This window comes from Oncorhynchus mykiss, chromosome 14 (genome assembly GCF_013265735.2).
Source record: "Oncorhynchus mykiss isolate Arlee chromosome 14, USDA_OmykA_1.1, whole genome shotgun sequence".
NCBI lineage: Eukaryota > Metazoa > Chordata > Actinopteri > Salmoniformes > Salmonidae > Oncorhynchus > Oncorhynchus mykiss.
This window is the reverse complement of record NC_048578.1, coordinates 22,560,109-22,572,873: the sequence shown is the minus strand read 5'-3', so window position 1 is coordinate 22,572,873 and position 12,765 is coordinate 22,560,109. Positions and strand designations below refer to the sequence as shown.

At 42.3% G+C, this 12,765-nt stretch overlaps 1 protein-coding gene across 5 annotated transcripts in view; it reads left to right on the top strand.

Moving 5' to 3' along the window:
- LOC110488996 (ecto-NOX disulfide-thiol exchanger 2) overlaps positions 1-12,765 on the top strand; it is a 309,872-nt gene that overhangs the window by 155,614 nt on the left and 141,493 nt on the right. For 4 of the 5 annotated variants that reach the window (XM_036943153.1, XM_036943151.1, XM_036943152.1 and 1 more), the window contains one exon: positions 4,042-4,185. The exons of the other annotated variant lie outside the window; for it this stretch is intronic. In XM_036943153.1, coding sequence (XP_036799048.1) covers positions 4,042-4,185 — 144 coding nt within the window. The remainder of the gene's footprint in view (positions 1-4,041; positions 4,186-12,765) is intronic. 5 annotated transcript variants of the gene reach the window in all.

The window sequence follows — 12,765 nt, the reverse complement described above, 5'->3', positions numbered from 1 at the left end:
TTTTAATTCTGAACAGGAAAAAACTGATCACATCACACGGATGTATAACAGAACACACACAGGCTCATTTTTTTGATAGTACAACCCTGAGTAACAGTTCAGATGAATGATCAGGCCCACTGTGCATCCTACTGTAGAAATTGTTGAAAAAAAGGTATCGGTTGGAACTGTTGCTTTTAAAATACAACAAATCCTGTTTTATTCTGAACTGGAAGAAACTGATCACATCACACAGATGTTGACCAGAAAACACACAGTCCTAATGAGAGGGGTATGGCGGGTTGAAGTTTTCAACAAGCAGGTCTAGTCAGTGCAACCCTGAGGTGAGTCTTTTTCTGTACTTGTTTTTTAAGTAATCTAGAGTGGAGAACTCTGACTCACATAGGTATGTGGTGCCAAACTGAACCAGAACATCTACTGTTTTACCAGTCACGCAGGAGTCCGCTTCCTGTTGTAGATGAGCAACCCAGAACTATGAGTGTTTGCCTCAAAAAGCCTATTGCTTCAATCAGTTTATTCCACTATATATACTCCCAATATATTTCAATCAGATTATTCCACTTGTATTTAAACAGCAACAGTTCCAACCTAGACTTGTTTTCAACAATAACTTCTACAGTAAGCTGTACAGTAGGCCTACATTTTTGTAGTGTTACTTAGGGTTGCAGTAGCTAGCTATTAGCTGTGTACAAGGGGATTGTTTGAAAGAAAAACTCCCATCTACTATGAGAGAGTACTCCCTTATTTCTTCTCATCACCTGTTATAAAATTACGACAATTCCTTGCTAGCTGACTTACTTTCCACTGCCGAAGCACCGTTTCCTGAAACATTCTGTCCTGTTCTGAAATAACTTCCTGGGTTTACTGTCATGCTGTGGATGTTTTGTCAGGATGTGTTGTTTTAATTTGTTTTGAGAGACTCATTAATAAGCACTCCCCGCACAAAACACATTGTGTGTGCTCCTCGTTATTTCTCAAAGTTTGTATGAAACCAACTCCAAGCTGTATTTGCGTTTTCATGACGTTTGAGCTCAGTCAGAACTGGTGGCTAACATCCATTTGATGACAGTGGTGACTGATGGCCTGTGGGAATGACAAGTAAGTGTCTGACAGTGCACCATCTGCTGCTGAACGACAGCGCTGCAGCGTGATCTTCAATAAAACTACAGGAAAAATATCTGGTAATCCGCGAAGCACACAGGCTTCTCTCTCCCACCCGCGCAGCTGCCAAACCGAGCAGAGACACCACTGCTAAGCTGAGAGCACAGTTGCACTTGGCCAATTCATGAAATAATTATATGTTTAGTCTGACACGTCGCGACGCCACATCGACCCGTTCTTTAAAGGCTGCTCTGAAAGACGCTACCCATCTGTGGGAGGAATAGAACTGGTTTTAGGAAGGGACTGTCTGCTTGGAGCTGTTGGACAGATTGGCTCATTGCTATTTTGGAGCCTGTAGTCACTTTAGATACTAGACTTCTATGAAGAGTGTGTGGTGGGTTCATAACTAATGGTAGTCACTTTAGATACTAGACTTCTATGAAGAGTGTGTGGTGAGTTCATAACTAATGGTAGTCACTTTAGATACTAGACTTCTATGAAGAGTGTGTGGTGGGTTCATAACTAATGGTAGTCACTTTAGATACTAGACTTCTATGAAGAGTGTGTGGTGGGTTCATAACTAATGGTAGTCACTTTAGATACTAGACTTCTATGAAGAGTGTGTGGTGGGTTCATAACTAATGGTAGTCACTTTAGATACTAGACTTCTATGAAGAGTGTGTGGTGGGTTCATAACTAATGGTAGTCACTTTAGATACTAGACTTCTATGAAGAGTGTGTGGTGGGTTCATAACTAATGGTAGTCACTTTAGATACTAGACTTCTATGAAGAGTGTGTGGTGGGTTCATAACTAATGGTAGTCACTTTAGATACTAGACTTCTATGAAGAGTGTGTGGTGGGTTCATAACTAATGGTAGTCACTTTAGATACTAGACTTCTATGAAGAGTGTGTGGTGGGTTCATAACTAATGGTAGTCACTTTAGATAATAGACTTCTATGAAGAGTGTGTGGTGGGTTCATAACTAATGGTAGTCACTTTAGATACTAGACTTCTATGAAGAGTGTGTGGTAAGTTCATAACTAATGGTAGTCACTTTAGATACTAGACTTCTATGAAGAGTGTGTGGTGGGTTCATAACTAATGGTAGTCACTTTAGATACTAGACTTCTATGAAGAGTGTGTGGTGGGTTCATAACTAATGGTAGTCACTTTAGATACTAGACTTCTATGAAGAGTGTGTGGTGGGTTCATAACTAATGGTAGTCACTTTAGATACTAGACTTCTATGAAGAGTGTGTGGTGGGTTCATAACTAATGGTAGTCACTTTAGATAATAGACTTCTATGAAGAGTGTGTGGTGGGTTCATAACTCACAGGGGTCTTTGTGTGTGTAATCCTATCTTGGTTCCTCTCAGGACAGAAATATACTGGGATAGAAATTAAACCGCTAAATTAGAAAAGAGACCAGAAAAGATGTTCAGAAACTCTGTTATTGGTTCTGAGATGCTCCCTAGTGTCCCCACTGTCTAAAGACCTGAACAGAGAGACAGAACTCTGGAGATTCTGACATAGTGTTAAGTTGTAGGGCTCTCTAAGGTGTTTCCTTCAAGAAGTGAAGTATGTTAACTCCGGACTTTGTTAGATCCTGAACATATGGTTTCTTATGGTTGAATAGAGTTGTATTTCCACAGTCTGTTTTCTTTAGTTTAGACTTCTCCGAGGTCAAACAGTCTGTGGCATACATTTCTCTCCACATATTACATTTTTGTAGCCTATGTACTCTGCTCTGTGGATATATTGTGAATGTGTTAAACAATAGTGTCTTACTCAAGATTAATCTGGTTGAACATGTCTGCTTGTTGTGTTTCTGTTGTGGTTTATAGATCTATGGTCTATCTGGTTGAACATGGCTGCTTGTGTATCTGTTGTGGTTTATAGATCTATGGTCTATCTGGTTTAACATGTCTGCTTGTTGTGTTTCTGTTGTGGTTTATAGATCTATGGTCCATCTGGTTGAACATGGCTGCTTGTTGTGTTTCTGTTGTGGTTTATAGATCTATGGTCTATCTGGTTGAACATGGCTGCTTGTTGTGTTTCTGTTGTGGTTTCCATATTTATGGTCTATCTGGTTGAACATGGCTGCTTGTTGTGGTTTATAGATCTATGGTCCATCTGGTTGAACATGTCTGTCTGCTTGTTGTGGTTTATAGATCTATGGTACATCTGGTTGAACATGGCTGCTTGTATATCTGTTGTGGTTTATAGATCTATGGTCTATCTGGTTGAACATGTCTGCTTGTTGTGGTTTATAGATCTATGGTACATCTGGTTGAACATGTCTGCTTGTTGTGGTTTATAGATCTATGGTACATCTGGTTGAACAGGGCTGCTTGTGTATCTGTTGTGGTTTATAGATCTATGGTCTATCTGGTTGAACATGTCTGCTTGTTGTGGTTTATAGATCTATGGTACATCTGGTTGAACATGGCTGCTTGTGTATCTGTTGTGGTTTATAGATCGATGGTCCATCTGGTTTAACATGTCTGCTTGTTGTGGTTTATAGATCTATGGTCCATCTGGTTTAACATGGCTGCTTGTGTATCTGTTGTGGTTTATAGATATATGGTCTATCTGGTTGAACATGTCTGCTTGTTGTGGTTTATAGATCGATGGTCCATCTGGTTTAACATGTCTGCTTGTTGTGGTTTATAGATCTATGGTCCATCTGGTTTAACATGGCTGCTTGTGTATCTGTTGTGGTTTATAGATCTATGGTCCATCTGGTTTAACATGTCTGCTTGTTGTGTTTTTGTTGTGGTTTATAGATCTATGGTCCATCTGGTTTAACATGGCTGCTTGTTGTGGTTTATAGATCTATGGTCCATCTGGTTGAACAGGGCTGCTTGTTGTGGTTTATAGATCTATGGTCCATCTGGTTTAACATGGCTGCTTGTTGTGTTTCTGTTGTGTTTCAGGACTGAACCCGTTGTCCTTTGACCCGTCCTCCAACAACGAACCCCTGCAGTTCAGCAACTCAAACGTGCCGCTGGTGTCAGACTGTCCCCTGGAGAACGGAGCTGAGAAGAGCATTAAGAGGAAGAGACCCAGCCTGCCCCCAGGTACTATAGTACTGTCATATTACTGCGGTATATAAGAAGTACATAACACTACACAGCTCTGTCTCCAGGTTTTATATTACTGTCATATTACTGCAGTATATAAGAAGTACATAACACTACACAGCTCTGCCTCCAGGTACTATAGTACTGTCATATTACTGCGGTATATAAGAAGTACATAACACTACACAGCTCTGCCTCCAGGTACTATAGTACTGTCATATTACTGCGGTATATAAGAAGTACATAATGCTACACAGCTCTGCCTCCAGGTACTATAGTACTGTCATATTACTGCGGTATATAAGAAGTACATAATGCTACACAGCTCTGCCTCCAGGTACTATACTTTCCTACCAAGCAAAAAGGCAGTAACCGCTCATAGTGTGGAACTGAGAGAAATTGCTTTATTTACCTTGGTTTCACAGTAACTGTGATGTTACTGCTAACATGACCCCCATTTTATCCAAAACACAATACAATAGAGGCAGGATACTTGTCCACATGATTACGCATGTATTTAATGTAGCAAAAATGACATTATCTAGTTTTCGACCAAATGAGCAGTTACTGCCTTTTTGCTTGGTAGGGCAGTATAGTACTGTCATATTACTGCAGTATATAAGAAGTACATAACACTACACAGCTCTTCCTCCAGGTACAATAAAATACTGTTACAATTGAGGTGTACATCAGTTGTACCTATGCATTTTATACTATGAGACTGGGAGAATCATTTAAAGTGAGGTCAACTTGGTAAAATGTCATGTTTTCCATCCTGAGGGCCTTATTGCCAGTTAGTCCTTTGGAGGTCAGGCCTGTCTGTCTAAAATCTGCAGGATTGTGGTCTGCTGGGATTGCAGCTCTCACACCTTAGCCTGGCTGTTACTATGCCTACAGCACCTGCCAATCAATGCTCAGAAATGCCTTCAGGCATCTCTCACGGAGTGTTCTGTCACACGGAGGGTAATGTGCTGAGAGGAAGTGTGCGTGCGCCCCCGCTTTCATGTGTGTGTTGACTTTTTCATTACTAAATGAGGCCTAGTTTTAATCAGTGGCTGTGCATTCTAATTAAAGAATGTCTCTAATTAATTGCATTATGACAAGTAGAATGAGAAGGGCCTTAAGACAGAGGTGTTGCTGTGTGTTTTCTGCTGTCTTGGTGACCTTAATTGGTCAGGATTAATTGTCAGTGTTAATAAACCACTCTTTTTACCATTCGTCTTTGTGCAAAATTTTCAATAAATGACCCTTTCTCGTGAGTTTCAGTTCTCACTAATTAATATTATTCTGAATTATTCTGCGTCGTTACCAACCCAGAGCTAGACATGAAGACCGTGAGTAGGTTTAGATTGATGGAGGTACATAAGGACACGTTCGATGTGTATTTAATAAACATGGTGTTTGTGCAGAACAATGTTAGTCTATGAACAGTTGCACTGAAATTGACTAGAGCGACAGATAACCTGAGGAGAATCAACACACTTCAATGCTCTCTTGCCTCAGCATATGCTCTAGTGTGTTGCGTGTTCAGGCGTTCATGGTATAATTTACTGACAGGTTAACTTGACCCTAGACGTTTTTTATCCTAAGTTCACTTACGAAGACGAAGAAAGAAACCACGAACGGGGATGAGATCTTATGGTCATTTATGGGACAGTATTCTCAATTTCAGTCCGAGACATCTAACAGACCTCGAAAAGCTCTGTTTTAATGAATGTAGCCTATTGAAAGGGTGAATGACCGATAAACCTTGGATAGAGTGTCAGTCTTGTCCTGTAGATATACGCACAGAGAGACACATAAAATATTGGCTCACGTGTAAGTGCTCGTCATTATGAAAACCTGTGTGAATGACCGTGTCCCAATATCCGTAATTGCGTTGTAAATAGTAGGCTGATTGGGTGTACGTAAATGGAACGTTTCATAGTACATGACATGTCAGTCTGCCTGGTTTTCTGAGTGCATGTTTGTTTAAGAGAGTGTGTAATGTCACTGCTCAGATGAAAGCCAGTCAGAGAACTTTAGATAAAAGCCACTGCACACAAATCTAATACACTATTTCCCTTTGGAGGGGAGAGAGCACTCATTGTTTTACGGTGTCTTAGAGAGATAAAAAGATAGTGACTAATCAAAGTATGGTGTTTTTAACAACATCCTTACACGTTAAAACCTCACGCTGTGCGCTGGTTTAGACGTGTTACACCTCACAAACCCTCAAGAGTGGCTCTGTCTACGTGCACCTGCTTAGCAACAGAACATTAGATAATGATGACTTACCATTAACGACAGCGCCGGGGTCCCTCAGCCTTTCAGAACACTGCCATTATATCTATTATTGCTGTGTTACATTAATCTGCTCCCTAATGGAAAACCTGTTAAATGGGGACAATCTGCTGCATCGGGAGCTGGGTACATTTAGTGGCTTTAATGTTCTCTAGCATCACAAGAACCAGTCCAGTCCTCCAGCTCTGTGAGAAGATGGAGCACGGACTAATTAGCAGCCATGTGGATTTACCCTCGTTAAGGAATTCTAATGGATATATTCATCTCGTTAGACGCAGAAACACGCACACTCAGCATCACCGTTCCTCTGGTGATTGGGGGGGGGGAGTAATGTATGCAGTGGGAGATTCCCAAGACGCAAACAGTGATATTTAAAGGATGTTTACTCCGTGTAGTAAAGTTTAAACCACTAAACTTCTAAATGTCTCAAACAAGAAGCAGAAGTGGTTAACTTACATTAGTAAATGGTGTCCTAACAGACACTGCAACTGTCGTTAGTTTTAATGGCTTTGACTCTCTATTAATAGCCTATTAGCTGGGAAAAACTGAATTCATGCTCAACACCTTGTAATTCATGCAATAACTAAAAAATGTTTTGCTTTTATGACGACATTGTATTAATAAGTCAACACTGGGAAAACCTGGAAAGTTAAAGTGCAAAGGGAATCCTGCCTACTCAACACTTTGTTAGAGAATACCCAACACAATGTTGGCTTATGGTGTTCTATTTAGTGCGGTATGAAAGGAAATGCAGAGTTAATTCATTGTCTTTGTCTTGGGCCTGGTAGAATGGAGTCATTATGTCTTGTGCCTGGTAGAATGGAGTCATTGTCTTGGGCCTGGTAGAATGGAGTCATTATGTCTTGGGCCTGGTAGAATGGAGTCATTATGTCTTGGGCCTGGTAGAATGGAGTCATTATGTCTTGTGCCTGGTAGAATGGAGTCATTATGTCTTGTGCCTGGTAGAATGGAGTCATTATGTCTTGGGCCTGGTAAATATTTCAGCACATTAAGCTTGCTTTCATTAGCAAACTCACTAAGATTTGTATATAGCTTTGCCTTGTAAAGTTGAGGATGCATTCGTCCATGGTAAGGAAATCTGGCATTTAAACATCACATAAGCTGAGCCACAACGTGCCATGCTGTATGGCTGTTCTTGATGTTGTCTTTATATAACCAACCAAAGACCAAGATGGTTTTGCCTACTTGTACTGTACAGCTGTGGGGGATGGCCAAGATTGTATAGCCTACTTATACTGTATAGCTGTGGGGGATGGCCAAGATGGTATAGCTTACTTGTACTGTATAGCTGTGGGGGATGGCCAAGATGGTTTTGCCTACTTGTACTGTATAGCTGTGGGGGATGGCCAAGATGGTTTTGCCTACTTGTACTGTATAGCTGTGGGGGATGGCCAAGATGGTTTTGCCTACTTATACTGTACAGCTGTGGGGGATGGCCAAGATGGTATAGCCTACTTATACTTTGCGTTATCTTGGCCAGGTCGCAGTTGTAAATGAGAACTTGTACTCAATTGGTCTACCTGGTTAAATAAAGGTGAAATTAACAAACAATACTGTATAGCATGTTGTAACATGCGCCGGTGTAGACTAGATTTCACCATGAAATGCTTACTTAAGACCCTTTTCCCAACAATGCAGAGTTAACAATCAAGAAAAATAATGAAATAGTAAGGTCGCTGGTTCAAATACCCAAACTGACTAGGTGACATATGCAGATGCCCTTGAGCAAGGCACTTAACCTTAATTGCTCCTGTAAGTCACTCTGACAAAAAATGTGTGTGTAGCATCAATATGAATGTGTGTGAGCATATGTAGTGTGTGTGTGTGTGTTTGTGTGTGCCTGACAAGGTGACCGGGAACATTTTAATTTACCAGCCATTTGAAAAATTTTGCGACACATACAGTACCAGTCAAAAGTTTGGACACACCTACTAATTTCAGGGTTTTTCTTTATTTTTACTACACTGCTCAAAAAAAATAAAGGGAACACTTAAACAACACAATGTAACTCCAAGTCAATCACACTTCTGTGAAATCAAACTGTCCACTTAGGAAGCAACACTGATTGACAATAAATGTCACATGCAGTTGTGCAAATGGAATAGACAACAAGTGGAAATTATAGGCAATTAGCAAGACACCCCCAATAAAGGAGTGGTTCTGCAGGTGGGGACCACAGACCACTTCTCAGTTCCTTGCTTCCTGGCTGATGTTTTGGTCACTTTTGAATGCTGGCGGTGCTTTCACTCTAGTGGTAGCATGAGACGGAGTCTACAACCCACACAAGTGGCTTAGGTAGTGCAGCTCATCCAGGATGGCACATCAATGCGAGCTGTGGCAAGAACGTTTGCTGTGTCTGTCAGCGTAGTGTCCAGAGCATGGAGGCGCTACCAGGAGTCAGGCCAGTACATCAGGAGACGTGGAGGAGGCCGTAGGAGGGCAACAACCCAGCAGCAGGACCGCTACCTCCGCCTTTGTGCAAGGAGGAGCAGGAGGAGCACTGCCAGTGCCCTGCAAAATGACCTCCAGCAGGCCACAAATGTGCATGTGTCTGCTCAAACGGTCAGAAACAGACTCCATGAGGGTGGTATGAGGGCCCGACGTCCACATGTGGGGGTTGTGCTTACAGCCCAACACCGTGCAGGATGTTTGGCATTTGCCAGAGAACACCAAGATTGGCAAATTCGCCACTGGCGCCCTGTGCTCTTCACAGATTAAAGCAGGTTCACACTGAGCACATGTGACAGACGTGACAGAGTCTGGAGATGCTGTGGAGAACGTTCTGCTGCCTGCAACATCCTCCAGCATGACCGGTTTGGCGGTGGGTCAGTCATGGTGTGGGGTGTCATTTCTTTGGGGGGCTGCACAGCCCTCCATGTGCTCGCCAGACGTAACCTGACTGCCATTAGGTACCGAGATGAGATCCTCAGACCCCTTGTGAGACCATATGCTGGTGCTGTTGGCCCTGGGTTCTTCGTAATGAAAGACAATGCTAGGCCTCATGTGGCTGGAGTGTGTCAGCAGTTGCTGCAAGAGGAAGGCATTGATGCTATGGACTGGCCCACCCTTCCCCAGACCTGAATCAAATTGAGCACATCTGGAACATCATGTCTCGCTCCATCCACCAACGCCACGTTGCACCACAGACTGTCCAGGAGTTGGCTTTAGTCCAGGTCTGGGAGGAGATCCCTCAGGAGACCATCCGCCACCTCATCAGGAGCATGCCCAGGCGTTGTAGGGGGGTCATACAGGCACGTGGAGGCCACACACACTACTGAGCCTCATTTTGACTTGTTTTAAGGACATTACATCAAAGTTGGATCTGCCTGTAGTGTGGTTTTCCACTTTAATTTTGAGTGTGACTCCAAATACAGACCTCCATGGGTTGATAAATTTGATTTGCATTGATCATTTTTGTGTGATTTTGTTGTCAGCACATTCAACTATGTAAAGAAAAAAACATTTAATAAGATTATTCCATTCATTCAGATCTAAGATGTGTTATTTTAGTGTTCCCTTTTATTTTTTTGAGCAGTGTACTTGTAGAGTAATCCAAACTATGAAATAACACGTATGTTTCTAACAGATTAAAATCTTAGAAAAGGGGGAATCTAAAGATGCAACAACTAGGATGGGCTGACTAGGATTGTGTATTTGGCTTCGGGACGACGAAATAAAATAGATATAAAAACCAATAGAACAGGAGAGAAATGGTGTGTGTGTAGTGAAGATGGACACACCTATAGGCTATCTCCAGAATGCATACGCTCAGCTCTCCACAATCCACTCAGCTGTCTCCCGCCAATTCTTGCACGTTCATTCTTTCAGGTGAATTGTAGGACACCTACAGTATTTTTAGGGAAGTGACATAATTTCGCTGCTAGACTTACTCTAAGGCTTCCTGTTATTGGGAGTACCTTGTGACATGGGATAAATCTGTTGGAGACTTGTTGTTTCTATGTTACATTGTAGATTGATGCTGAAACCCTCAGGTTGTGTTGAATGAGTTTCAACCACCTACAGCACGCATCATGAACTAGATCATTTTTTAGAGTGGATGTGCATGGGGCTGGAACATAACTACAAATAATTTGTAGACTGCAAATTTACCGCAAGAAGCCCAAACAGATAATAATATTTGACTAAAACCTAATCATTTCAAACCTGACTTACATTTGTTTACGATAACTTTAGGAACCACCATTCCATTACATAGATTGACCAGGTGAAAGCTTTGATCCCTTATTGATGTCACCTCTTAAATCCACATCCAGCAGTGTATATGAAGGGGAGGAGACAGGTTAAAGATGGATTTTTAAGCCTTGAGACAATTGAGACATAGAATGTGTGTGTGTGGCATTCAGAGGGTGACTGGGCAAGACAAATGATTTTAATTTGGAACAGTTGGGGAACACTGGCCTATAGTATTGTAACACGGCTGTTGCCCTGACACCAATATTGAATTGAGGGCCCCCTGAGTGGAGCAGCGGTCTAAGGCACTGCTTCGCAGTTCTTGATGCGTCACTACAGACCTGGGTTCAATCAGCCGTCCGCGACCGGGAGACCCATGAGGCGGCGCACAATTGGCGCCGCGTCGTTATGGGAGAGTTTGGCCAGCTGGGATGTCTTTGTCCCATCACGCTCTAGTAACTCCTGTGGCGGGCCGGGAGCATGCACGCTGACACATTGGTGCGGCTGGCTTCCGGGCAGTGTGTCAAGAAGCAGTGCTGCTTGGCAGGGTCGTGTTTCGGAGGATGCATGGCTCTCGACTTTTGACTCTCCCGAGTCTGTACGGGAATTGCAGTGATGGGACAAGACTGTAACTACCAATTGAACATCACAAAATTGGGGAAAGAAAGGGTACAAAAAAAGTATATATACAGTGCCTTGCGAAAGTATTCGGCCCCCTTGAACTTTGCGACCTTTTGCCACATTTCAGGCTTCAAACATAAAGATATAAAACTGTATTTTTTTTTGTGAAGAATCAACAACAAGTGGGACACAATCATGAAGTGGAACGACATTTATTGGATATTTCAAACTTTTTTAACAAATCAAAAACTGAAAAATTGGGCGTGCAAAATTATTCAGCCCCTTTACTTTCAGTGCAGCAAACTCTCTCCAGAAGTTCAGTGAGGATCTCTGAATGATCCAATGTTGACCTAAATGACTAATGATGATAAATACAATCCACCTGTGTGTAATCAAGTCTCCGTATAAATGCACCTGCACTGTGATAGTCTCAGAGGTCCGTTAAAAGCGCAGGGAGCATCATGAAGAACAAGGAACACACCAGGCAGGTTCGATATACTGTTGTGAAGAAGTTTAAAGCCGTATTTGGATACAAAAAATTTCCCAAGCTTTAAACATCCCAAGGAGCACTGTGCAAGCGATAATATTGAAATGGAAGGAGTATCAGACCACTGCAAATCTACCAAGACCTGTCCGTCCCTCTAAACTTTCAGCTCAGACAAGGAGAAGACTGATCAGAGATGCAGCCAAGAGGCCCATGATCACTCTGGATGAGCTGCAGAGATCTACAGCTGAGGTGGGAGACTCTGTCCATAGGACAACAATCAGTCGTATATTGCACAAATCTGGCCTTTATGGAAGAGTGGCAAGAAGAAAGCCATTTCTTAAAGATATCCATAAAAAGTGTCGTTTAAAGTTTGCCACAAGCCACCTGGGAGACACACCAAACATGTGGAAGAAGGTGCTCTGGTCAGATGAAACCAAAATTGAACTTTTTGGCAACAATGCAAAACGTTATGTTTGGCGTAAAAGCAACACAGCTCATCACCCTGAACACACCATCCCCACTGTCAAACATGGTGGTGGCAGCATCATGGTTTGGGCCTGCTTTTCTTCAGCAGGGACAGGGAAGATGGTTAAAATTGATGGGAAGATGGATGGAGCCAAATACAGGACCATTCTGGAAGAAAACCTGATGGAGTCTGCAAAAGACCTGAGACTGGGACGGAGATTTGTCTTCCAACAAGACAATGATCCAAAACATAAAGCAAAATCTACAATGGAATGGTTCAAAAATAAACATATCCAGGTGTTAGAATGGCCAAGTCAAAGTCCAGACCTGAATCCAATCGAGAATCTGTGGAAAGAACTGAAAACTGCTGTTCACAAATGTTCTCCATCCAACCTCACTGAGCTCGAGCTGTTTTGCAAGGAGGAATGGGAAAAAATTTCAGTCTCTGATAGAGACATACCCCAAGCGACTTACAGCTGTAATCGCAGCAAAAGGTGGCGCTACAAAGT